Source organism: Meleagris gallopavo, chromosome 6 (assembly GCF_000146605.3).
Source record: "Meleagris gallopavo isolate NT-WF06-2002-E0010 breed Aviagen turkey brand Nicholas breeding stock chromosome 6, Turkey_5.1, whole genome shotgun sequence".
Classification (NCBI taxonomy): Eukaryota; Metazoa; Chordata; class Aves; order Galliformes; family Phasianidae; genus Meleagris; species Meleagris gallopavo.
This window is the reverse complement of record NC_015016.2, coordinates 33,640,341-33,668,310: the sequence shown is the minus strand read 5'-3', so window position 1 is coordinate 33,668,310 and position 27,970 is coordinate 33,640,341. Positions and strand designations below refer to the sequence as shown.

Here is a 27,970-nt window from a genome sequence, read left to right as displayed (position 1 = left end):
ACGGCTTTAATATAAAAATCACTTTTATTTTCAAAAGCAGCAGCACTGTGTTATAGTTGTATTACCGTTAAATTAAAGAAACACTGTCATGATTGAGGACAGCTTAATCTATGAAATAAAATCTTCAAAGTAATTCAAGTCCATCTTCTGTACATTATATCTCATTGGAATACACCAAAATCAGTTTATTTTCTGTTCGTTACCACCATTTCTCAAAGAAAACACAGTTCCTATGAACACCGGAGTTGTACAGCAGTTGGGAAATAGATTCTATCATCGGAGGTGGACCACAAATGTACCACAGAGTATCCTTAGATACATGCTTTTCTAGATCCTTTTCAGATATTCTTCCCTCTGACAAAAAAAAAAAAAGTAGGAAATGAGAACAGAAATACTTACTCATGTAATTTCAGAAAGAGCGAGCAATTAGGGGTATCGCAAGTGCTCATTTCCTAAAAGTGTCAGGCCTAGTTAAGGATAACAGGTAAGTTTTGAGGCTTACAGAACAATTTGTTTTTCCTGGGGATTTAGAGCCCTACTTCCAGTTGGAGTGCATTAGTCACTGAACATGGCTAACATACAACTAAAAATCCCATATTCAGACGAAAAAACAGATAATTATCTCAAAGACAAATACAGCAGAAATGGAAATGTGATGAAGTGCCTCTTGCAAATAGTCATCTCATCCTTCATCAGTCTTGCACAAAGTAAATACTAGTTGCTGGAATACGATTTCAGTGGGAAATACCAGTATAAAGTTTAGCAGAAGCACTTCAGTGGAAGGGAAAAAAACTGCAGAAGTTTAACTTTTCTCCAAAGCATAATAAATATACCGAAATTATTTATGTTTAGCTCACATCTCATTTTGAATCTTTAAAAATACTAACGTAGGTAAATGTGCACTAAACTAATTGTATTCAACTTCCTCCTCAAGGAGGTAATCAGACATAGCACTTTAGAAATGAGCACAGTGCCATTGTGCGTACCTGTGATGTGGGGCTGAAGTTCTTCACAGATGGGTGAATTCTGCTGGGTAACGTGGAAACGACATGTGATCTTTCCAGGAAGTGCACTCATCAAACCAAGAATATTTTTCTGTAATGTTAAACATACTTTCTTATACCACAAGCCATTAAATCAAAGCAGATGTTTGCATACTGTCCCAGAACACCAGTGATCATGAGTGAGTACCACAACTTTTGCATTTCAGCACTGAGTACTCTGTGGGTTTGACTTCAAAGGGCTGATCTGCACAAGTAAGCTGAATTTCTATACCTGGAATCTGAACGTGCTACTAGCTCTGTTAGTGCTTTCCTCTGTTTTACAATAGGTTGTAATTTGTAAGATTTGGATCTAAGAATGAGTTATGTATGTCCTCTCCTGTTTTTTCCCATTAAATTTGTGTTCTTTTTCATTTCCATATTTGTTTTCCATTTGGAAAACATGCAATATATGTTCACCATTTCTTACAAACTTTTTGAGTTCAGCTCTTTTACCTTGTAAGAATATCAGATCCTTTCCCTCCTTCTCCAAGTAAAACCAACGATGGTGTAATTCACAACTGTGATAATTAACACCACAAACCGAGTGGCATCGGTTCAAATCATAATTAAAAACAAAAGAAAACAACCAAAAAAAAATCCTGTCAGTCAGATGCTATAGGTACTCTGAAATGAAGACTTGTTTACTGTTTGGATTCTGTACTAATTGGGGTTTTCACTGCTGGAATGGGTACTGTGGAAATAATTTCTATTCTGTGAACAGGTACATTAGTTCATTTCACTGTGTTGCTTACAGACTAGTTACTGCATTGAACAGACTGCTATGGATTACTTAGCAAAAAAAGAAAAAAAAAAGTCAAACATCTTATTCAATAGACAGACCTGTTTCTGACTCCCTAAGAAGAGGAGGAATGAAGAACAGCAGATAAGGCACTGCTGTACACTGTTCCACTAGTAAATACCTCTAGTGTCAGCCCACTTTTACTGGTCCACATGGAACTGTAAACTCTTTTCCCCTCCATGTGGAACCACGTACAATTTCATAGCACTTTTGAAACAATCCATGTCCCAAGACCTACCTGGAAAGTGTACCAAAGCAGCTTAAGGCAGGCCTTAACATGCTTAAATAATGCTGCAGTCATTCTCAGCACCTACTTGTAACCTACCTCTTTGTGACTCAGAGACAAGGACAGAAAGTGGCAGGTATGATTCATGGGACATAAACCACCATGTAATGTCTTCTAGTATCCTAGAGCTACAGACAGGAGGAAGGACGAAGGAGAATGTGAACAGCTCAGCAGGATCTCTGCAGCCTAGTAAGCTGCTGTACAAACTAAAGCAAATGGCTGAGCAGTACAGACCTAACATCTATCCCACTGTCCTAGCCACAATAAAGGACAACATTCTATCCACATGAAATGAGCTAAATGGCATCTTGAAGTAGTCAAGTTAATATGGTAGTCTTTGTAATCTTAAGATTGCATGCTTCTCCTATTTCAGAGAACAAGATTTTCAAAGCAGTGCATATACCTGTGAAACCAGAGCACATGCCAAATGAGTACCACGCTGAGTACAGTAGGCTGACAAGCTGAAGGACAGCACTGTATGCAGACTGCTGCTTCAGGGAATGTGTCCTCCAGAACATCAGAAAAACCTAGGAGTTCCTCATAGTGATATTTGTGTGTCAGTCTCCCAACAACACAAAGCCCAGCAATCCTGGTTTCCTTAATCCTCTGGACAAAACTAGTAATGGATCCTTTATACTGTTTCTGGAATAATCATCAACTTGCACCTTGATCTTAAAAATTACCAATTCTTCAGAGAAACCTGTATTGTTAGGGATGCTTCTTCACAGAAGCTGTGCTAATGTGACCCTAAAACATCATCAGTAGCCTTAATGGCTGAATGTGTGATAACTGATCTCAAACTTGTAAGTAAATGCTTACAAAGTCCTGTTTCAAGTGACTTGTAAGAACTGCTGATAAATTCCTTCCTTCATACCCTAGTGCCCAATAATATATTACCAACAAAGCTTCCGTGCAAGTTTGGAAAGTTTTTCCTTTGGATATAATTGCTCTTACTAGTCTTTAAGTTCAGCATAATCTGAACTGAAGTTATGTGGTTATCCTATTACAGTAAACAGCATTACATATACTACTACTAAGTATACAGAAAAATACATTACAGTGTATATGATGTCTGATACACCATGATGCTCTCACGAGATTATAGGAAAATGCTGCCATGCAGGGCTAGTCAGCCTACAGTGAAATCAATACAAGCAGGTATGTCCAACAACACCTGAAATTTGATATATGCACATTATTTGTGCGTAAGTAAATAAGGAAACACAGATGGATTTGAGGCAGAAAGTAACTTTTGCCTGTCTGAACAATATCTTACACAGAAGGGGTTCTCTATGACCTGGCAACAAAATGATACATGTACTGGTTGCTGAATATTAGAGTTTCTTTTTTTTGTTATTGTTTACCTTAAATAAGAGTTCATTTGTATTTTTTGCACTGTAGTACAGCTTCACTGTTCCCATTTTGTATCCGTTTCCTTTACTCTCTTGGTATCCGTGAAGATCTGCTACATGCAGCAGTATAGAAAACAAGGGGTTAATTCCAACACCCCCTGCTATCAGCACTAGCTTTACAGGGGTGTCACCAGGCTGAGGATCAAAGAAGAAATCACCTCCCACTCGCAGAGCCACTTCTGAGTCAAGAGTACACTATGATGGAAAAGAAGATAGATATTTAATTTCAAAACTCAAAACAAGTCTGAAATATCTTCTTCTTGCATCACAGAGTCACAAGATCTGCTGAACTGTGAGTTTTTATTCTTACTGACCAATGAGGAAAAACAAAGCGATTGTAAAATAAATGCAGTTATCTGAAGTCATCTGTTACAGCGTTCTCTAGAGATCTGTTGCTACTTTCAGAAGTTTCAGTCTTCTGATAAGGCAGGACAGTGCGTCCCCCTTTCCACCTCCAAAAAAGCAGAAAGAAGAATGACTCATGTTTTCCAACAGCAGTATTTGATGTGAAACTCCAAGGTTAACATGCAAGATCACAACTTTACCCAAGAACAGACTCATGTCAGAAAAGGCCCTGCTGTGAGGACGTGGAAGTCAGAATGAGTTGCACAGACAAGATTTTTCTGTCCCATTCCAAAAAAATAAGAAACCACCCTGAAGTGAAGCAAGTATCCACATGAATATTTCTTGCAGAGCCACTTCTGCATTTGCAGCTTGAGAATTGCAGAAGAAAAATAGAGTGAAAACCTCCCTCTCTCCTGGGACAGAAAAAAAATGATTCTTAGGAGAAACTTGCCAAAGCATGGTGGGTTTGGAGGTTTTTGGGTTTTTTTTGAGGGGGAAGGACATATGGAAAACTAAACTACAATAAGTAAAACATTTGGGTCACTATCCTTGGTAACCAAGTACTGCTTGTTGGAGGCTGAAAATGTAGTACAGAGGAGTCGGGTGAGTTCTCCCACATCACTGGAAGTTAACAAAATCAACAGGAGCAGAAAACACAGCTCATTTCAGACCATATCCAGGGTGGATAAACAAAAGGAGGAGGAGAAAAAAAGAAGAAAAACAGTAACTGAAACAAAAGGATTTCCATCATTGACTGTATAGTAAGCAAAGGCCTGAACATGTGCAGTACTAGAAGGAAAGAGGCCCTCAGCAGGTACTGAACAGAATCAAGGGGCTCCTAAAGTAGCAAGCACAACCTCTGAGAACAAGGTTTTTTGTCTTTCCCCATTTTTGCATAGAAGTATGACCATTCGGCTGTTGTGCAAGGCAATCAGCATTTATAACCTGAAACTAATTTCTCTCTCCATTTTCAATGTAAAGTGCAGGCTTTCTCACTAAATTTCACTGTTAAAAATAAGCATGAATCCAGAAGTGTTCCAGATTCATGCTGCAGAGGGAGGACATAGGATATGGTATCTTTAGTGGAAATAAGCAGTTTTAGACCAAAACAATCTCATTCTTGTCTAATCTGAAATGCCTTAGATAAATGAAGCATACAGTCCACACATTAAATATGAATACCTCTGAAAATAAGTTACACTAAGTAAATCTGTACTGTTCCCATGGCATCTTTTACTCTGAGATACCAACTTCCTTTATAGGCAACCTTTAAACACTTGAGATTTTGTTTCACCATACAAACAACCTGCTTCAATTCTAGGTTGCCAGGTTTTAATTCTTTTCTCAGGTAAAAGGATGCACTTTTGATTAGATTGAATAGTCAATACACACCTGACAGGTCTTTCTATAGCATCATGTTTGAACTAGCTCAGCTTATAACTAAAGATGTTCCTGTAAATTCAACCAGAAAATTCATCAGTGGCAAAATGAATGTGACATTAGACTGGGAATTACGAAGTTAGGCCCTCATTCTCTCTGAAGAGCATCACGAAAAGACAGGGCATTGTATTTTAAGTTATTGTGTGTTTCTGCTGGCATGCCTGCTACACTTTCTGCACATCTCAAAAACGTTTAAGTCCCAGTGCAGGTAACTCCATATCACCCTGAAATACTGTGGACGGTCTCATGGTAAGTGCTAGATTACCATCATTTCAGATATTGTCAATTATTGTAAACCTGAAAGAGTCTATCAATTTAAATCCTGCAGCCACGCATGAATGCCAGACAGGAAGCAGTAAGTGCACAGATGATAGAACAGGATGTGGAAGGAACAAAAGTTGACAGGAAAGATCATCGATGAAGTACGATCAGCAGTGGATAAGTCTTCTGACTAAGTAAGTCTGCAAACCAGATGAACAAAACATTGCAAGAGGACAAATTGTCAGACCTTACTTTTAATGTAGCTCAAGTCTTAGATTTTGTCAATATTACAAAAATACCAGAAACTTAAAAGAATACAGAAATTCTGGATTTCACTGCATTCAGTTTCAAAGGTATGAGAACCCTTAGAGATCTGCCATATCACTAAGCCCAGCACACACAAATTGAGACAAAAGATCAGAATAACTAAGTAACCATATCAGTATCCTATTTCAAGGTTTTAACATTTAAAATGATGGAACAAGTCAAGAGGAGTTTCATAGTCAATACAAAAAGTAGACTAACACCACTACCCCCCAAAAATGAAAAAATGTGCTAAATGCACAATCAGTAGTTTATCTCATTTACCTCAGTGTGAATCCAGCGAGCAGGAGGATGATCAGTGTACTTCACTGCAAGCTCTAACACTCCTTCTCGCTCCAACAGTCCGGGGCTTGAACACATTGAGAATCCCCCAATCACAGATACCCCAGGAATAAAGAAATCAACCCTAAAAATTGGTCAGAAACAAAAACTGAAACATGGAATACAGTGACTAAAACAAAACTCCTGGCTTTATTTCAGTTACATGTTCTGTACAAAAACATTTTCACTTCCAGAACACAACTTTTCCAAAAAATTGACCTAATCTTGAGTAACATCGTTGATTTACAGTCATCTAGAAACATCATCACCGTTACTGTACTGTCAGGATTTTAATCTGTTTTGCCTTTAGCATTAGGTGCAACATGTTGCAGCAGATTAGAATTATAAGTGTTTGAGTAAACAATTTACTTAGTAAAAACACAGCAAAAAACATCATAAGGCCTAACAGAGTGGTTTAAATCCCACTTTTTTCAGTGCCTTTGTGGAGCGGAAATGCTGAGTCACAGCTCCAATCAGTGATTGAGCACCTGGTAGGAAGGCAGGGCCAACCCAGGGGAGCTCAGCTGCAAGCAATGCACCTGAGTGACCGGAAGGGCTGGAGCCAGGCTTCACCTCTTTCCAGACCTCACTGAAGGGTTGGCAGTGGAGGCAAGGGCATCTCTCTAGAGATTCTTGCCTATCTGGGGCCTTCCAAAGGTGAGCAGCTTCCTTCCTTTATCGCTGAGCCCGTGGCTGTTGCATTTGAGCAAGTGCTCACTTGCTGCAGCCTGGGGTCTTACTACTCTGCTGTCATTGCTGTGCTTTCCATTGTGTTACACTTTGTTATTTCCCTTTTTTTCTCAAACAAAGAAAGGTTGGAAAACTAACTTTGGGGAATATATTTTTGAATTAACATTTTCTTTTCTTGGGAAGATGAAATAACTGAAGGAAAAAGAGTAAAATTCCTTATGTGAAAAGTTACTAGAATAAGTAGAACTGCTTTACTTATTGAACTGCGTTGCCCTCTGGTGGCAGATGCCTTTTTCCAGTTGGCAGTAAAGGGGAATAAATTACTACAATTTCTTTTAAGCAAAAGAAAATCATTCCTTGGTTTCTGGAAATGAGCAGTTAGAACACACGGCTAACTTTCTGCAACACCAGCAATCGGAGAGTATGAAAGGCAAGTCATTACTATGCATGAACTGCAATGTACTTCCATGAAAGTAAGGCTTCGCCACTCCAAGTAGTAAGAAAAGTTTGATGTTAGTATATAATCTAACGCTTAAATTCCTCAGTGTTGCCAAAACACTTAAATGCATCAATTTTCTATAGCAGATAACAAAATTGATGTATTTCAAAATAAATCTAATGTTTAACATTAACTGTGCTGCTCCACTTAAGGAACAATTGCACATGTAAGCAATGCCAGGTACTTTGTAACGATTTCTCAATGCAAATGTAGTTAAGCCAGCTCAGTATTAGTTAAATGAGATGTAACATGAAGTAGCTGACCTCCACTGCATAAATATTTTCTTTAAGCACGAAGACTGTATTCTGCATGGAGACCATATTAAAAGAAAAGAAAGAAAAAAAAAAAGAGGAGATCAGCAATTTGACTGGCTTACTGCTTGAAGAAAAAAAATCTTTCCTGCTCACTTCCTACAAAGCTTCACTTTTCAAAGAAAACTATCCTCTCTTTCTCTTGAAGTGAGCAGTGCACAATGCCATGGTGATACAAGTGTCTAGGCAAATATACTTGATGGCTTGTGGAATTGCAATTGTTTGTCTCGCACTTGCAGTGAACTGACACCTGAGAAGACCAACAGATCCAAAAAATCTGGCATTTCACTTTGTATTTTTGCTATCCTCAGTTTCTACAGCCCCTCTGACAATAAAGCTCAGCATCTCTAACAGTCAAAGACATGAAAGGATGATTCTTCGGCTGCAGCAGTTAACTGTATCAAAGACTCAAAAAGCTACTGCAGCTCTTTACCACCCTCTGGTGGAAAATTATCTTACTCTCCAGATCAATGAAAAGAATAAGAAATCATATTTATGCTGTAAAACACCACTTCACATTCAAGTTATGTTTTCCCTGACATATAAGGGTGAAATTCTTCATGCCTAGTGTACTTCTTATGTTAGCACTTCTTTCCCAATGATATCATGATGAGAGATTTCAGAACATAGTATACTGTAACTTGTGGACTAGTTTGTATTTCTGATGGCATGTCTCAGCTGTGTGCGAGGAGGGTAGGGCCTCAGATGAAATGCAATATGTGACAGCTTAAGTAAAAAGAACTGCAGAGGAAAAAACACACTGTAAAACTTCACAAGAAGAAAAGGCACAAAAAGAGGTGGAACAGTGAAGTTGTTAGGGTTGCTTCTCATTTTCCTCCTTTTAAGGGCTACCTAAGCCAAGTATTTAAGAAAAGAATAACTATCAGCAGTTGCTGAAGATAAGAAACAAAACCTTAAAGCTACTTGTAAGTTATTTATAACATACATATACCTCAGTGCTTGTTTTAAGAAATTAAAACAGATTACAGCAACAAGTTTTCCTTATTGCCAAAAGTCAGATAAAGGCCAACATCTACCAGCATGCCTGTGAAACAAATTCACTTTTGATTCTGAAAAACTGGCTAAACAAAACACTTTCATACATAAACACATGCATATTAGTGACAATCTTTGGCTGTAACATCCTATATGCTATAGCAAATTTTAACAAATTAGCCTTTTCTACTCAGGAAATTGTGGCCTGGTATTTTGTACCGCTCATCAGAAAATGTGACCACAGTTTATAGCTGCAAATATAGAAAAGTTGTATCCCTTACAATAGCATTAGAACACTTTAGAAGAAAAAGAAAATGAAAAAGAGTAATTATAATTAAAGCTTTCAGTATGATAATTGCTAGAGCATTTTTGGAGGGTAAATGAACTTTCTGAGTATGGGCAAGCAAGAATTTTAATATGAGTCACTGCACATGTGCAAAAACTGCAGCAAATTACTCCACAAACACAAATTATTGCAATCAACATCTTGTGTTCTGCTTCTATATTTAAAAGCCAGCATATTAACACAGTAAGAGTAATGTATGCTGTTAATAGCCTCGCAGCAATAGTATGATTCCAGTAAAACCATTTTCAGATGGCCTAAGCCAAGAAAAAGTTTAAGAATCTTTTAAATGATCAATGCAAAAGCAACTACTCATATTTTTTAATTAATCTTTGAGGGGGAGGGGGGAAAAGTGATGGAGTGGGAGCATTTCTTATTAAGAAGACAAACATGAAAATCCACTGCGTTCCTATGGGGTACGAGGGGGAAGAGCTGTGCATTTGCTTAAACAATTAGCTAATTACTTCAGAGGCTCAGCAATTAGACTTTATTTTCAAGTTTGCAGATTGTATTTCTATATTGAGCTTGCCTACCAGGCCCTTTCTTTCAGAGTGGAAACTTCCAAGGAGAAAAAAAAAAACAACAGGCAATTCTGCTTTAAGTACAAAATTAAACTGAAAATACTAATAACTTCATCAGCAGTAGTCCCTGCCCTACTGTAAAAGGAAAAACAACAACTGGTAAATAAAAACTGTAGAGGACTTGCACAATAAAGTGCACTGTACTTCAAAGGCGGTTGGACTTGATGATCTTTATAGGCCCCTTCCAACTGAAATATTCTATTGTATTCTATCCTAAAATACTATTGAAGAAGTCTTGTAAGACATAGAAACCAAAGAAAAATACTTCTGCTCTTTAGAAATAAGTATTAGAATATTTAATAATAGTTAGCCATATAACAGCACCTCCTCTGAGCCATGAATAATAAAACATCTTAGTTATAGAACTGTCTGAGTTGGAAGGTGCCCTTAGAGGTCATCTAGTCCAAGTCCACTGCCATGAACAGGGACGCCTACAGCTCGATTGGGTGCTCAGAGCTCTGTCCAGCCTGGCCTTGCATGTCTTCAGGGACAGAGGGCTTCCACCACCTTTCTGGGCAACCTGTTCCAGTGCCTCACCACCCTCACTGCAAAAAACTTCTTCCTCACATCCAATCTAAATCTGCCCTCTTTTAGTTTGAAGCCATTTCCCCTTGTCCTATAACAACATCCTATTATATAAATGACTACCATTTTTCAGTACCCAATTATCAGAAGCCATTAACAATTTATTACAGTGCACTTTGGCTAGTGATTTTTCCTTTATATATCATAAGGTCTTACCACTGTCCCGCTTTGAAAGTAAAATCTTTATTTCTGATGGCCAAACGTAGTCTCTTAACTGTCTCTGATTCATTGATGATTCCACACACTTTGGCTTGTGAAATTACCTAACAAAAGAAAAATAAATACCCGCATGATGTGAACAGTATTTGCAGCAAAAGTACTCTAGAATCTGTAAGTGAGATACCTGGCACTTCACAATACCTGCACCATTTCACTACCTAAAGCACCAACATTTTTTCACTGTGGTAGAGAAACAAGAATGGATCCAGTTAGTGATTGTAGAAATGGTTTTGTACTTACAGACCACCATCTTTGCACAAAGCAAACACTCCTTTATCTTCCCACCAACAGTAGCAAATCTCTGATGTGAAAATTGACAAAGGAAAGGTGCAAAAGCTCAGCTATTACTGAAGTCACTGAGGGAACTCTGGATTTGTATCTAGTTTCACGTAATTGAATGCCTTGTGTTACTGATTTACACACACACCCATCTGACCATATATATGATCTCTGAACACAGGAAACTGTGACACAAGCATTCATTTCTAGTTAACATAAGAGTTTTGTTTGGCAACCAGATGGGAGGGGATGGGAAAACTGTAGTGGAAGGATAGGAGGAAGGAAGGAAGGAAGGAAGGAAGGATGGGAGGAAAGCGGGAAGGAAATAAAAAGCAAATCTAGCTACACAGAATCACAGAATTGTAGGGGTTGGAAGGGACCTCTAGAGATCATCGAGACCAACCCCCCTGCCAAAGCAGGTTCCCTACACCAGGTCGCACAGGTAGGTGTCCAGGCGAGACTTGAATATCTCCAGAGAAGGAGACTCCACAACCTCCCTGGGCAGCCTGTTCCAGTGCTCCGTCACCCTCACCATGAAAAAGTTCTTACGCACATTCGTGCGAAACTTCCTGTGCTGCAGCTTATGTCTGTTTCCCCTCGTCCTGTCTCCACGTACCACTGAAAAGAGACTGGCCTCACCGCTATGGCCGCCACACCTCAGATATTTATAAACCTGGATCAGGTCCCCTCTCAGTCTTCTTTTCTCAAGGCTAAACAGACCCAGTTCACTTAGCCTTTCTTCATAGGGGAGATGCTCCAGGCCCTTCACCATCTTTGTGGCCCTCCGCTGGGCTCTTTCCAAGAGATCCCTGTCTTTTTTGTACTGGGGAGCCCAGAACTGCACACAGTACTCCAGATGAGGCCTTACCAGGGCAAAGTAGAGGGGGAGGATCACCTCCCTCGACCTGCTGGACACGCTCTTCTTAATGCACCCCAGAATGCCATGCATTCTGCATGCACATCCGTCTACAGGATCACATGGGGAGGAGTTTCCCACTTTATTACATGCAATTTAAACACTTTGATGCCTGTCAGTACAACATAGATGCTAAGATAAAAATGCCTGATGATGAGAGATGGAGAGGGGATGATAATTATTATATTTCTACTTCTACAAATAAAGTAATGCTGTATATATTTTCTAAACAGGCCAGTATACGCATTCTTAAGAATGCAAATGCCGCTTACTACATTAGGAAATATGAGTAACTCGCCACAACTTCACCACTTTTCATTTGTGTAAGATCAAATAGATTAAAAAAAAAAAAAACAACTTAAGCTATGCTCTAATTTAAAACACATGGCAGGAAATTAATTTCTTCATAAAGCAGCATCTGAACACATCTACTGTCCCACAAAACAGCAGGACGTTTGCCAATTTAAAATAACATAGCAAACATTTCCTCTCCACTTTAGCAGATACTATTAAAAGGGAAAAGCAGTCTTTCTCTGTTAACAAGACAAATGTCAGATTAATTACTTAAATGGTTGTTTCAATTGAGAAACTTTAAGTGCAGGAAATTGACATTAAGCTTGGATCTTCTTCCTTCCCTTCTTTACTCTTCTGAGCACTCCCCAATTTGTTGTTTGGCCAATTCATCTGAGAGAGCACTGGAAATGTAATCCTTGATTAGTATACTACAAAAGTTAAATTTGTCAGGGTGATCAAAGACCTTCAGACAGTATTTTTTGGAACATCAGAAGTGTGATGGCCAAAACACAGCAAAACTGCAGTGAGACAGGAGGACACTATTTGGGACCTTGCCATTTTATTTCAAAGCATCAGGCACTTGTTTTTGTTCTTGTCCTTCATGTTACCAGTCTTCAACAGGAGATAAAGTTTGGCATGCACACTAATGCAACACAGACCTATGATTCTTTCATCTTTCTAAAGGCCAAATAAGGCAGTATAGACTAGGAGAAGCCAACTGCTGATTACATGGAATTTAAAACCAAGCAGAGGATTTAAAATAAATTGATTTTAAAGCGGTTGGGGAAAAAGTAACAAAGAATAAATCAAGCTTTTAAATAAAGAAACAACACTCTGACATGTGGAGAATTTCTCACAGAACTGAATCATAGAACAGCTTGGGTTGGAAGGGATCCCAAAGATCATCAAGTTCCAACCCCCCTGCCACAGGCAGAGACTCCAACCTCCAGATCTGGTGCTAGCCCAGGGCTCCATCCAAACTGGGCCTGAATACCACATCCACAGCTTCTCTGGGCAGTCTGTTCCAGCACCTCACCACTCTATGAAGAACTTCCCGCTGACATCCACTGAGCCCAGTTCTTCCACCTTACTCATACAGCTTCCTTCGGACCTCAGACCTTATGCAGCTGTTTGTACCAGCTCAGAGCTCTCAACACTTTATTTTCAAGCTGCCCCACATCTGTTCTGGGCAGAAAAAGTAAGCAAGTCAAGCTGTCAGAAGTATCAAAGATGAAAACATGGTTGCAAAACTGCAAGACTTTTGTCCACGTCAGAAGCAAAAATGGGCATCTACACTTGTTGCTACAGTCACTCTGTCCATGTACTGAGTTAATTTAGCAACAGACCTACGTGAAAGGCTGCTGGCCCCTACCCAAGGAAGTGCTAATGCTGGACATGAGCTGCTGAAGCACAGCTCTGAAACAAATGGTTTCCAAAGTAGCTTTGCTAACAGGTACAATGATACTATATTTGTCTGCCACCCACAGCCTATGGCATGGGTGCTAAATCTCTTCTATATATATATATATGATAATATACACAATCATTAATGCTGCGTAGTGTGAGGCACATACTGTTCGTCCTGCTCTGTGGCAAAGGCAGGACTGACCTGTCATCATCAACTTCTTAACACTGAGAAAAGCTATGTAAAGATTGAAGAAAAACTAGGCCCAAAGTTCTGGGAATTAAAGACGGGGCTTATCAACAAAAAAGTTCCCTAATTCTCTGAAAAAGCCTCCTATTTGCCTATCAAAGTCCACATGACCAGAATTCTATTCAATTTTTTTGTCTAATTTGAAGTAAACAGAATCATAATTTTTATACCTCACTACTTTCCCTCTATTGACCACAAAATCCACCACTTTTACAATAGTATCAAATACAAAAAATGACGGGGAAAAAAGCAAAAGAGATTCCATGTGAATAGAAACTGAAGCCTATGAATCAAATATAATTATCCAATTTCTTCACCAAAAAAGAAAACTTAGTAACATCCTAAAGAACAGAACACTAACCTCCTGGCGAAAATTATTTGCTGTTCTCTCAAGGTGGTCCATTTTCCTTTTTGATTGTGTTGTGCTGCAACAAGAAGCAAACAAACTGTCATTTTGACAGCTGTACTACTGTGTCTTACTGATATGAATTTCTGTTAATCCAATAATTTGTCAGCGTAATCCAGCAGACATTCCAGGTGACATAGTTCTGAATCAGAATTATATGCAGCAATATAAATGGGAGATTACAAAGTATTCACAGGTATGTAATAATTTGTCACTTGTTATTTCAGAGTGTTATCATGACATTCTCTTCAAAAAACAGAAGTGTTTGTAGATGGATAACTTACCCATTCACTGTACAGTAACAAGAAGCAGAGTGCCTCAACACCACCAGCGCAGAATGAGCAGGACAAAGTCTGCAGGCACTTCTCAGTAGGTGAGGAATAGTAAAGCCCATGGAAGTGGTAACACAAGCCATGATAAGCAGGCTGTCTTTACAATCACCAGCTCCTGAAAAACCCACATTAATATTTATTAAATAAAATACCCACTGTTTGACATGGCTTGTTCTTATATACAAGTCAACAAGACTGCTGGCTAGTAACCAAGACTACCCTGAGCTTGATACTGAGGCTGGTATTGTTCATTAACCTTACTGATAGCTTGGATGATTGTGACAGAATGTACCATCAGCAAAACTAGGATACTTAGCTCTATCAAATAGTGTATTGTGCTCTTTGTATCTGTTATCATTTGCATGGAATCACAGAATTGTTTGAGTTGGGCTGTCACAAGTCCCTGGATCCAGATGGGATTCACCCAAGGGTGCTGAGGGAGCTGGTGAAGGTGACTGCCAAGCTGCTTTCCACCATCTATCAGTGTTCCCGGTCAACTGGAGGTCCCAGAGGATTGGATGCTTGCCAGCATGACTCCCATCTACAAGAAGGATTGTAAGGAGGATCTGGGCAACTACAGGCCTGTCAGCCTGACCTCGGTGCCAGGGAAGGTTATGGAACAAACCTCGAGGGAGATCACATGGCACGTGTGAGACAACTGGGGGATCCCCAGACAACATGGGGTCATAAAAGGCAGGTCCTACCTGACCAACCTGACCTTCTATGATCAAGTGATCCACCTGGTGGATGAGGGAAAGGCTACTCAGATTTCAGTAAAGCTTTTCATGCAGTATTCTCCTGGAGAAGCTGGCAGCCTGTGGCTTGGACAGGTACACTCTTTGCTGGGTAAAGTGACTAGAGGGCCAGGCAGAGAATGCTGGTGAATGGAGTTAAATCCAGCTGGCAACCAGTCACGCACAGTATTCCCTGGGGATTGGTACTGGGGCCTATCCTGTTTAATATCTTTAGTGATGACCTGGACAAGAGTATTGAGTGCACCCTCAGTAAATTTGCAGATGACATCAAGTTGGGAGGAAGCGTCGATCTGCCTGGGGATAGGAAACCCTTATAGCGGGATCTGCACAGGCTGAGGCCAGTGGGATGGAGTTCAACAACACCAAGCACCAGGTCCAGCAGTTTGGCCACAACAACTTCAGGCAACACTACAGGCTTGGAGCAGAGCAGCTGAAAGACTACGTGGCAGAAACAGACCTGGAGCTGCTGGCTGATGCTCGGCTGAATGTGAGCCAGCAGTGTGCCCATGTGGCAGAGAAGGCCAATGGCATCCTGGCTTGGATCAGAAGTAGTTGCCAGCAGGAACAGGGAGGTGATCATCCCTTGTACTCAGCACTGATCAGGCCACATCTCAAGTACTGTGTTCAGTTTTGGGCCCCTCACTACCAGAGAGACAGGGAGGCCCTGGAGCGTGTTCAGAGAAGGGCAGGAAAGCTGTGAGGGGTCTGGAGCACAAGTCTTACGGAGAGTGGCTAAGGGAACCGGGATTGTTCAGTCTGGCTGAGGCTCAGGGGAGACCTCATCACTCCCTACAACCGCATGAAAAGAGGTTGTGGTGATGTAGGGATCAGCTTCTCCTCCCACGTAACTATTGACAAGGAGTAGAGGGAATGGCCTCAAGTTGCACCAGAGGAGATTCAGGTTGGACATTAGGAAAAAATTCTTTGAGTGATTAGGCACTGCAACATGCTGCCCAGGGATGTGGATTTCTGGAGGTGTTTAGTAAGTATTTAGATGTACTAAGGGACATGGTTTAGTGGGGAAATATTGGTGGTTGGTGGACAGTTGGACTGTGATCTTGGAGGTCTTTTCCAACATTGGTGATTCATGATTAAATCCAGACTCATTCCCCTGCCATGAACAGCAACACCTACAGCTAGATGAGGTTTCTCAGAGCTCCACCCATCCTGACCTTGAATGTCCCCACAGATGGGACTTCTAACACCTCTCTGGGCACCTGTTTCAGTGCTCCACCACCCTTATTGTAAAAAATTTCTTCCTTATATCCAACCAATCTCCTCTCCTTTATTTTGAAACAATTTCCCCTTATCCTATCATAACAGACCCTGCTAAAGAGTCTGTCTACTTCTTATTGTCCCCTTCAGATACTGAAAGGCTGCTCTCAAATTTCCCCAGTCTTCTCTTCTCCAGGCTGAACAACACCAGCTCTATCAGTCTGTCCTCATAGGAGAGGTGTTCATGGATCATTTTTGAGGTCCCTCTGGACAGGCTCCAACAAGTCCACATCTCTTCTGTACTGAGGACTCCACATTTGGACACAGTACTCCAGGTGAGGCCTCACCAACGCAGAGCAGAGGGGCAGGATCACCTCCCTCGCCCTGCTGATCATGCTGCTTTTGATGCAGCCCAGGATATGGTTGACTTTCTGAGCTGCGAGGGCACACTGCTGGCTCACGTCCAGCTTACCATCCACCAATACCACTGGGTCCTTTTTGGCAGGACTCTACTCTACCCTTACATCCCCCAGCTTGTACTGATCGTAGGGGTCACCATGACCCAGGTGCACTTGGATTTATTGAAACTCATGAGATTTGTCTGGGCCCGCTGCTTAAGCCTGTCTAAGACTCTCTGGGTGACATCCCATCCCTCAGGCATGTCAACCACACCACGCATCTTGGTGTTATCCACAAACGCACATAAAGGGAGGCATTACTTTCAGAGCAACCTACCAACAATTTTCAAAGCAAGCCAAAAGTATTCTTAATTTATCAAATTTGGGAAAATGTTTATAGTAAGCCAAAAGGTTTCTTACTGCTTGTAAATCTGCCTTTGTTTTTCCTATAATGGATCAGCATAATTGTCTATCACACTATCCTCACCTATCTCACACTATCATATGAGTTCTAAAAAGCAGTCCCTTGCTTCTACAAAGCAGTCTTAATCATTTACTTTCATTTAAATCCCTTTTACTGCAGTCTCTTAAAGCACATCATTTATTTTCAAATTGTTTTTGTTTTTCATTTTGAACCCTTTCAAATGGCAGTGATCCAGCTTGCTTCACTAATCAGGTCTATACTCTCGAGGCTTTCACAACAGCTGCACTGGCTGGTCACTCAATGATTTGTTCTGTTTGTAATCTTTATAAATGGGAAGCAAAGCTTTTATAAATTAGGCTGTTCAGAAATTGAATACATTTACTGTAAGTACTGAAAATGCCCACTTTCAAGCATAAGAAATGTTTCCTGTGCATAATTTGTAATAGCTTTTTAGCATTTAATTACACAGCAGCTTGCAACTTTTCAAAATGGAATTATTCACAACTCTTCTGCTAATGGTGGGCAAAATTACTTCAAAAAATTTTTGCAACAGCACATAAAGACTATTCTCTATTTAAACAAAATACCGTAGTATTTCCTTCATGTGAATGTATAGAAGGCACGATAACATTATTACAGTTCTTGAAGTATGTTAGCAAGACAGACTGTAATGAAGAAAATGTAATGAAGCAATCACATTCATCAACATCAGTACAGTCAGTCTGAAAAGCCTGCACCGTCAAAAATCATTCAGTTACTCAGATTTATCAGAACACTTCATAATCCAGAGTCTTTCACGTAATGTATCTTGGTTATATCCACCTATATCTCCTGGTTTACACTTCCAAGTCAAAACCAATTAAAAGTAAAAAAAGAAAAAAAAAGTGTGGAAGGGGATGGTTTTACGTAAGCAGCTTGTTCTAATAGCTGTGACTTTAACTAAACCATCACAACAACAAAATGAATTACATAAAGTACAGTGCTTCACTTCAGAAGCCAAGCACTGACAACAAAGATTTTTTCTTTTTTAAAGCATTTTGCATGCTTCAAAACCCTTTCTGTAATTAATTGCTACCAACCATAGTGACATCTGCTGGTAAATAACACAGCCCAACTTTGAAATCTAATACAAAGATACCTGACTATTTTATGTACTTGGTTTAACTTAATTGTGCTCCTCAGGTTGACAGTCCTTTAAAGGTAACCCCAGTTTGATGGCTGTCACGTCAAGAAACAAATACATGCCATCCTACACATTAAAGGAAAGCAACACTGCCCTGAATCATTCATTCCTGCACAGCGGTGCTCCCAGTGCGGGCACCTGCTGGGCCTGGATTACAGCATCATCAATCACTTTCCAATCCTGAAATCGGTACGCTACAACTAACGCATTCCAGAATCTCTTTAACGAGCCCAGGTTCCGCACTGCCACACACAGCTCTGAGTCACGGCTTTCCAATGGGAACAGCCTCTTCCCCACCTGCTATCTGCCCACCCTCCCTGCTCTCCCAGCTCCCTGCACTCCCGTCCTCTGAGCGCAAGCACTTCAGGCTCCCCTTCTGATGGGACGTTCTTTTATTTCCTATCCTCTTCTTACCCAACCTTACAGAAACACCCTCTCCGACATCCACCCCAAACCCTCCCTTTCTTCCATCGCTCTGCAGAGAAATGCGCGCTTCTTTTGCTTCTCTCCCTTCCAGAGGAGCTCCTTCTCCTTACCCCGAGAGCCAGAAGCCCCGCGTTAATGCACCGTGACATCTACCGCCGCGGCCTCTTCGTTCCTCAGTCCTACCCGTGCATCTGAAGGGAGAGACGGACTTTTAGCGAACCCGCGCTGCACTGGAGAGCGAACTGCTACAGAACGGAACGAGGGGGAAGCGGGGACGCTTAACAGAGCGGCACAGAGCCCTTTTCTACAAACTAGGTGAGAGGCACTCCACACCCACACCCACACCCCAAAGATCGTCAGCACGAAGCGCTTTCCCTCCGACCCAGAGCGAAGGAGCGCACGAGAACCACGCGGTCCCGTCTCCTCAGCAGGCCGGGATCGCACGCGGGCAATCGGCCGGAGGGCGCAGCGCCCGCTTCCCCCACGCCGCAACCCCTACCGGCACCGCGTCACGTGACGGAAAGCGCCTCTGTCACGTGGCAGGCGGGGCGCGCGCGCGGCTCCCCGCCTCTCCGGCGCGATCCCCGCCGTGCGGCGGCGCCATGGCGGTGTTCCACGATGAGGTGGAGATCGAAGACTTCGAGTACGATGAAGAGACGGAAACGTACAGCTACCCGTGTCCCTGCGGGGACCGCTTCCTCATCACGCGGGTAACGGTGGGGGGCGATGAAGGGGAGGCGGCGTTAGGCCTCGGGTGTGCGGGCCGGTGCGTGACCGTGTCTCGCGGGCTGTTGCAGGAGGACCTGGAGAACGGAGAGGACGTGGCCACCTGCCCCAGCTGCTCCCTCATCCTGCGCGTCATCTATGACCAGGTGGGTGCGGGGGGCCGAGGTTGGGCTTGTCGTTTCCTGAGAAAGGTGCGATGGTAGCTTCTAAAAGCCTCTCGTAAAAACGAGATGTGGCTGGTAGGCAGCCGGTGGCCTTTCCTTTCGTGGCGCCGTCTCCTATCCCGATTGTTTTTCTGGTCCCCCGCATCTCCTGTTGTGCCTGAGTTTTAGAACGCTCTGGCTTTGGGTCACTGTGGGATGAAATGTGGGCAAAACAGCTTCCGTGACTCCAGCAGTGGTCACCTGGCCAAATAGCTTTTGTTAATTACGAGGCATGCTGCAGCTTCCATCTGCAGTACTCCATCCAGGCCTGGGGCTCCCAGCATGCATAGGACGTGGAGCTGTTGGAGTGGGTCCGGAGGAGGGCCTTGAGGATGGTCAGAAGGCTGGAGCACCTCACTATGATGGCGGGCTGAGGGAGCTGGGCCTGCTTGGCCTGGAGAAGAGAAGGCTGTGGGGAGGCCTTATTGTGGTCATCAAGTACCTAAAAGAACCTTATTTAAAAATAAAAATAAAAATCTTCCTGTTTACAGTCTGATAGTGATAGGATGAGGGGGAATGGCTTTAAAATAAAAGAGAGTTAGATGTCAAGAAGAAATTTGTTATTCATGGGGTGGTGAGGCAGTGGCACAGGGTGCCCAGAGAAGCTGTGGATGCCCCATCTGTGAAGGTGGTGTGGCCTGGTTGGGTGGGGTCCTGGGAATCCTGATCTGGTGGTTGGCAACCCTGCCCAAGGCAAAGGGTTGGAACTAGGAGGGCTTTTAAGGTCCTTTCCAACTGAAGCCATTCTTTGATCTTTGGGGAGAAAATTTTGTGCCCGTTATACCCAGACTAGAAAACAAAATGGTTATTCGATGCTTTTCTGAGGAAGAGGAGATCCAAGAAAAAAAACCAACAACAAACTAAAACTCTACTTGCTGTCTCTAGGAACAGTTCATGCGTGATGAAGTCATTGCAGAACCTTTGACAAACAAGGAACTGGTAAAGTGCTGATGAATCCATCATGAACTGTTGCTGCTTTAACATAAGGAAATTATGGGAATGACAATTTTGGGAAGATACTTGTTGCTCCGCCTGGAAGTTCTTGCTGCTGTGGGAAACACGTGCAATAATTGTCTGTCTTAATAACTTGTAAAAGAATTTTCTGGGACATTAACATAAGTTTTGTTTTGTTTTTTTCAATAGGGTTAAGCATTTTATTAGTATTAGTTGGGATACATACTCTAGAAGACCAGCACTATGATCCTAATTGACTTCAAATCAGTATGCAGAAGATGTGTACAGAGTTGTTTTACACTGAAATTAGAACAGTTACCTAGCAGTGATTTCTTAGACTATGCAGAGAAGTTCTGTATATTTAGTGTGTGTGTATACCAGCATGAAATGGCAGAGCTGAAATGCTGAGAGATGAATTTAGAAATCAGTAGGCCTCCATGGTTCTGTATGGTGCCGTACAGAATTGAAGTTTTGATGCAACTTGCTATCTATCTGCTTGGTTTTGTGCCCTCACAGTCCCAGTGTATACCGAGTTTGGGGAAAATGATGAGGTCCAGAACCAGTGCTGCTGGTAAATTGTTTTTACTCTGTGAGTGTAAGGAAAGTGCAGTTGTATTCGTAACTTGTGAGTGCAACATGTGAGTTGCGGCAGAGACAGCTTTGGCAGCTGTATCAAATGGGTATCTGACATAATGATTTATGCAATTTGTGTGCATTGTGTGAAATTAAACAGAAGGAAACGACGTTTTTTTTTACCCCTGTACAGTTAGTAATGTGTGAATGAACTTGAATTCAAAGTGGATTCTTATTTACCCGTATTTTCTCACTCACGCTGTGGTTTGACTCTTGCAGCAAACATAAAATAGGCTGTGGTTGTCTGTTCTGTTTGTAATACCACATTTTCTGAATATTTAAGTTTTGTTTTGTTGGGTTCTGTCATTTCCTGGATAAGAGATGCACACAGATCACTTTATTAAAAAATAAAAAGAAATGTTTTTAGGACAGAAGAAAGTTGCAAGAATATGCTCCAAAGAACCATGGTTCCAAGACTACTTCTTGAATTACAGGCCACTGCACTTAAGTATTTATTTAAAATGGTGATAATTTGTATGTTTTAGTAGGTTGTGACATCTGTGAAGCTTTGGGAAAAGTATTTGTGCAGCATTTATGTCATGATTTCGCTCCAGGCACAAGAGATAAGCAAGTCTCACTGATGTCTTGGATTTAAGTATTTTTGTACGTACAACATTCTGTGAATGTTGGAAATGAACCTTCTAATTGCTTTTTAACACAAAAGGCAGACGCTGACCCTCTTCAGCTGGAAGTTTTGAAGGCAATATGCGCAACCCGAATTGTTTTTGTGCTGAACCACCAGGTGGCACTCCTGTCACTTAAATGTCCGTGCTGCAGAAAATGCTGTGGTAATTTGGTTAGCTAAATATATTTATTTTGACTTATGCTTAAATAAAGATGTTTAAAACTGCACCAGTGTTTATAATGGGCCATTGCTTATTCTGCTTGTGCACCAGTCACAATGATTTCTGAAGGTGTTGAGTAGCTGCTGTGGTTGTAATACTGAAGTTTCTCCAGGCTGGCTGAAAATAAGTGGTTTTTAGTCTATCAATAAATGCAGGAACCCCATTTTAGCTCCCATTCAAACTACAGCTGTATAAATACCAGGGTTTGTTTTCCAGAAGTCTTCCAGATAAAACTGTGTAGAGTTAAGTTTAAAAAGGAACACTGCTGGGGAATGTGTACTCAGAAGTATCAGCTGTATTTTATTTGGCGAGTGCTAATACAAGTTCTGAAATCTTCTGTATTGTTCACCATTGTTCTAAAATACAGATAAGAGCTTTTTGAACAATAATTATAGGAAAATTATTACATCAATTCAGGACTGTCAGTGCTTAAGTTTTTGTGATGAGCATATTATGCACAAGTTGTATGATGCCGTGTCTGTATGCATTACTGTTATTTTATGTAGTATCCAGGCTTTATTGAGGTTTTCATTTTATTTCCTTCTTCAGAGCTTTTTAGTAGCATAACAAAATAGTAAAATGTGGCTGATTTTGTTAGGAAAGGGTGTGTCCACATTTGCCCACAGAAGTTGCACTCAGCTTGGTGCCATTGCACTATCTTACATTTTATCAGGGAATAATCACTGTCCTTGTATAACAAAAAGGAAAGACAAAGGGAAAGAAAAAAAAACAACACAAAACCAAGGATGGATGATATGTGTCTCTCTTATGGCCTGAGATAGATGTTTAAAAACTGTTGAGGTGTTGTTTGCTTTTCCATCTTCTGTTACACAGAGAGGGATGGAGTTCTATACAAAGGAGTTCATCCTTCTGAAAGTTTAGTGATGCTAAAGAGCTGCCCATTTTTGTTCTTTCTGAGCTGGTGAGTGGCTTTGGACTCCAGTGATGGCACGCAGCTTTTTAAAATTCTTCCATGCTGCGTAATTCCAAAACACGAGGCAGGGCAATGTGAGTAACTCATCAGAAATGTTCCTTTCTAGGAATTCAGTCACAAGGTTTCTTCATACCACCACGGGCCCTTGCACAGTGTGTAGGCCTCTTGTTTGTTACTTGTGTAATTACATATTCTCGGAACCAATGGTTCACTTGTCTTCCAAAAAGACGCTTCTATAGGACACAAAGAAGTCTTTTGCTTGTATCTGACAAGCAGATGGATTGATTAGCTAAAAGGTCGTGTAATTCTGAATCATTGTGCCTGTTTATCAGGCATACATGATTTGTTTTGAATAGGTGCTTTGGAAGTCTGTGACAGAGACCCTGGACCTCCAAGAGTTGAGGTCTGTAGGTCACCCACTTCACCTCTCGCACTTGCTCCATTTGCCTGTATGTTAGGGAAGTTGTAATGACCTGAAGGTCAGTGTACAAATGCCTTGTCACTTCTTCCTTCCATCATAAATTTTTAATTTGGATTCTCAGCGCCATTCAAAAACTGACCTCATTTGCAGAGCATCATGTTAATGACAGTGAGTCTGTAGGCTGTCTGGTCTGTCTACCAAGAAGCAGACACTGATTCATTTTAAATGAACCTTCAACATACAAATTTAAGAATGTAAAGTGACAACTCTGTATAGTCACTGAGAAAAATAGCTTACGTGAACCCCATTTCCATCTTTCCTTAGTTTTAAAGTTCAGACCAACCTTGACTGCAGGGTTGAGTGTTTGCTACACTGAAAGCTTAATGAAATGTTACTGCAAATCAGACTTATGACTATAGTTACAGTACAATAAAACAAATGTATGCCATTATTTTCTCTGCATGCAGTTCCTTGTGAGTTGCTCTCTCTTTATGCTTAGTTAGGCTATAGCTTTCATTCTGCTTTGTGGTAACTTAAAGTGCTGCTTTCTTCATGTCCCTCCGTAGTAGCTATGGCTTAGAGGAGCCATGAAGGGCAGGGAGGATCCAGAGGGTCCTGTGTAACCCTGAGGATGTTGACTTGTCAGCCCTGGAACTGCTCAAACCTTTTGAGTGACAGAGGCAACAACTGAGAGAAGCTGTGCCCAGCTGGACAGCTGCTTTCACAGTGTCACTTGCTGTCATGCAGGAAGTGGGTCAGAAGGGACTCACCAGGAGGGTAGAAGCTTAAGTGACCTGTCATCGCCTCTTCCTACCCCTCATCATCCCTGTTTCCACCTGTTTGCCTATCAGGTCACCTATTCAAAATTCTTGGCAACTCCTCAGCAGCCCAGTGTGAGCTTCCTCCTACGTCATGGAAGATCACTGCCATGCCATCAACACTGCCACTGGGCGGTCAGCTGAGGGGATTGCCCTCAAGGTGCTGGACACTGAAGGTCAGCTGCACATCCACCGTGCCATTATGCAGCCTGGCAGGAGAGACTGTAACCACTGTTAAGAACTGTCTCTGTTTAAAATCCTGCTAGTACATGGTGATGGAAGGGAATAATTCTAAATAGATGGCAATCTTGGTGTTGGCAGCTGTGTAACTGAGAAGTAAAATTTTGGGACCCTCCAAGTCTGATAAAGGTCCCTTATGTGAAATGCTTCTGTAAAACAGCTGGGCTGGCTAAAATGATCATGTGTCTGCTTTCTTCCTTCCTTAGTAGTTTAATTTGGATTCCGAGAGCACTAATACATTTGTGTTTACCCTAATATGTAGTTAGTTAGTATAGTTAACTCAGCATCTTTCTACTTCTGTATTTTCAGTTGTGGTGTCATTAATACAGTGTAACTTTCAGTATTCTCTGACTCAATTCCATAACAGATTTCAGTCAAGTCATGGATGCTGCTGAAACCAAGCTTTCAAAATTGTTGAGTAAGGTCCCTGGTGATCTTAAGTTAGGCTTACAATCACAATTTAAAAAAAATGTTTTTAAGCTCATTCTCTGGTATTGAAGTTTTTAGGGATCATATTTTCATTTTGCCACCAAGATTTTTCTTTTTGTTGCGAGGTGATGATTTTTCAATTCTATGTCCAAGTTAAGATTCTTACCAGGTTGTTTGAATGCTGAAACTGCTGCTTTAGGGAAACATCCAGCCATCACAAGGCTTGGAGTAAAAGCAGCAGGAGCTGGCAGGACGCTGGTCCACACATCACTCCTGTGATGCCCTTTTTAGGCTCTTTCTGTTCCACTGGCAGATGTTTTTACTTTGGCCTCTGTTGTAGTCCTGGACAAATAAGAAAACAACAAGTTGACACATTCCTTATTTCAAGTAAAAATGACTCCAGCCTGCTAGGTGTCTAAATAGCTGCAGCATTTTTGAGCGTTATCTTTTGTGTGTAATCCTGTGGTGTTTACACAGAGTGCAGGTTTTCTGGTGTAATCTGAGGAATAAGAACTATTTCACATTCCCTAGGAAAAAAAAAACAACACATTTTTCAAGGATTAAAAAAAAAAACAACCCACATTGGAATAGTTACTGATTAAGGTCTCACTTCTGCAGATCTCTGACCATAAGTCTGGGAAAATTCTATACCTGTGCAAAGCTGCTTCAAACATCTTCTGGTATTAATTGAATCCTTTAGATAGTATGGAGCTATGAACCCTTTCCTCTTTTATCATAATGGTAGAATACAGTTGAATTTGTTTTTGTGTCATAGAGAGGCTTCTGTGAGCTCCAGTGCCTTGCTCTGGTATTATCACAATGACGGGTGCTGGTGCGCATCCCTTAGCCTGGAAAAGAGAATCTGACTCTTCATTTAGCTGGGAAAACAGTCTGGAGACAGAGGTACAGACAAACCACCCATTGGTTTGCTGCATCTGAGGCAATAAGGAATGTTTGTGCTGAGGGCTGAAATGAGTGGTGACATCAGCAGGAGAATTTGCTGTCCCAAGTCAGAGGGAGGGTGTGCTTAGCCCAGCATCCGTCCCCAGCACTGCTTTCCCAGAATACCCTACCATGCTTGTTTTAAGTTGTGGACTTCTTGAGATCAATACACACTACTAGTTAATAGCATAAATGAATATATATTTCCATAAGTTATCTTAATTCTTGAATCCGTGTCACAATTAATTATCCACTGCATCTAATGGAAAGGAATTACCCAGTTTAGGGACACTTTGTGAGGAGGGCCGTTTCTTTTCATTTCTTTTTAACCCATTGCTCACTGGTTAATTTGAGGACATTTATTTCCCCATAGTCATTTCTGCATCGAGTCTGTAAGGTCTTTGTCTACTCAGCCACTCTCCCCACAGGAGCTATTCTGTGCTCTGTTGCCCTTCTCAGAACATTGCCCAGCTCTCCCACATTGTTTTTGAGAGGAAGAGAGGTCGGTGAATCGTGTGTACATTGGCATGATGCTATTTGTTCTCTGCTCTGTTCTCCACTTTCCGAAAACACTTAATTTTAGAATTGCTTTTTGGATGCTTCCTGAGCACTAGACTGATGTCTTAAAATTAACGTTTAACTAAAGCAAAAGCCTTTTAGAATCTAAGCTCAGAGAAACCATGATTTTCTCCTATACACTCTTGTTGATGGCCCAAGCATGCTTTAGAAGAAGGCAGGGTGCCCTGATTCGAGTGTCATCGGCTCAGACCTGAGATGTCTTTCTGCTGCAGTTTCCTGGTGGTGGCTGATGAAGGTGTGCAAATTCCATGTGTTTTGGTAGGACTGTTTCAGGCTGGTTAATGCTGTTCTCCTCCAAACATTTAAATAGTCATATTGTATTTCGTATGTGGCTTCTGCTCTTTCTTCAAAGCCCCATCTGTGTACCTTTTAGATTTCTCTGTCTTTCCTGCAGTGACTCTCCTGATGAGTATCTGAATTTTCCCCACGATAAAGCTTTTGAACGGAGTTGATGGTGGGTTTTAGTGTGACTCTACTTTTAATCTCACACTTTTATAAAAGGAATATGGGTACTGCCCAAGATGCACATATAAAACCATCATTTTTGAAAGGATGAATTTTTTTTTCCATTTGAAGGCACTATTACCTTGCAATTTTATATTTTAATACCGTTCTGAAAAGAAATTGTGTTATCATGAATGAGTAATGAATGGTGAATGTCAGGGAGTGGATAATTCTTGCTCTTTCTTTTGAAGAAGTGGTTAATTGCAACTCACAGTCTCTCTCGGCTGGCAGAACTACTCAAGATAAAACTATTTCTTGGAAGAATGCCCTTAGGAAGTTAGTGACCTAGAATAAGCTTGGCATAGAATTGCCTTTTAGCCTTAAATGTGGTATTTGCTGTTGCAATCTCTATACACAGATAGTTTTTGACAGGCTTGTCAAACAGTCGGGAGTCGGAGCCTGCAGGCTTTCTTTGGGCAAGTAAAAGCTGCAGTCAGGAACTCAATCCATTGCTGGTGAGACAAACAGCAAAATTCCCAAAGCTGGGATGGTGCTCAGCAGAACGTGTGCAAGCAAATGCAAGCCTTCGTTGTAGGATGGCGGAAAGTATGTGGGAAGGAGCAGGGCATGCTCCCTGCTAGAGGTGGCTCATGAAGTTCAAGCCCTGCTGTTAACTGGAAGCAAAACTGTGTTTTTAATGCCCCTTGACATAAGGCACAAGGGAAAGCAGGTGATGGCACACACAACTGGCATCCTGCCTTAGGCATCAAAATATGTTTCTGTGGCTTTGTTTCTGCACCTGCACTGCAGGCTGCCTTGCCATCCGAAGGGCAGGTTTTGTTGTGGAAGGAAAGGTGAGTGTGGGAGTCGCTGGTATGTAAGTCATTGCTGTGCACACACTGAGCACGTGGCAGACTGGAGGGATATGTTAATACGGGGCCCATCCCTTCTTTCTTATACCAGGAGGGTTTTTCTCCCCACTCCTGCTGTTTGTACCAGGCACCAGTCTCTGAACTTGTTCCTTGCCTGGTAAACCAATCAGTAACCTCATGGTTTGAGCTGTGG

General features: G+C 41.5%; 2 protein-coding genes across 6 annotated transcripts; one reads left to right on the top strand and one right to left on the bottom strand.

The window, feature by feature from the left end:
• Positions 1 to 5: 5 nt before the first annotated feature.
• OXNAD1 (oxidoreductase NAD binding domain containing 1) lies at positions 6 to 19,255 on the bottom strand. 5 transcript variants are annotated; one of them, XM_019616499.2, is made up of 9 exons: positions 19,237 to 19,255; positions 18,848 to 18,928; positions 14,289 to 14,451; positions 13,960 to 14,023; positions 10,393 to 10,499; positions 6,175 to 6,316; positions 3,493 to 3,735; positions 987 to 1,095; positions 6 to 354 (listed from the first exon to the last, which is right to left on the bottom strand). In XM_019616499.2, exons 3-9 carry the CDS (start codon positions 14,417 to 14,419, stop codon positions 200 to 202), a joined length of 951 nt encoding a protein of 316 aa, XP_019472044.1. In that variant the 5' UTR covers positions 14,420 to 14,451; positions 18,848 to 18,928; positions 19,237 to 19,255; the 3' UTR covers positions 6 to 199. The 5 variants fall into 5 exon arrangements, with proteins under 5 accessions (XP_019472044.1, XP_010711121.1, XP_019472043.1 ...); XM_010712819.3 differs by having other exon boundaries at positions 19,120 to 19,237; XM_019616498.2 differs by lacking the exon at positions 19,237 to 19,255 and adding an exon at positions 19,081 to 19,230.
• A 39-nt stretch (positions 19,256 to 19,294) lies between these two features.
• DPH3 (diphthamide biosynthesis 3) lies at positions 19,295 to 22,105 on the top strand. The gene is made up of 3 exons (XM_003207162.4): positions 19,295 to 19,447; positions 19,535 to 19,609; positions 20,552 to 22,105. The coding sequence occupies exons 1-3, from the start codon at positions 19,340 to 19,342 to the stop codon at positions 20,615 to 20,617; spliced, it is 249 nt and encodes an 82-aa protein (XP_003207210.1). The 5' UTR covers positions 19,295 to 19,339; the 3' UTR covers positions 20,618 to 22,105.
• The last annotated feature ends 5,865 nt before the right edge of the window (positions 22,106 to 27,970 follow it).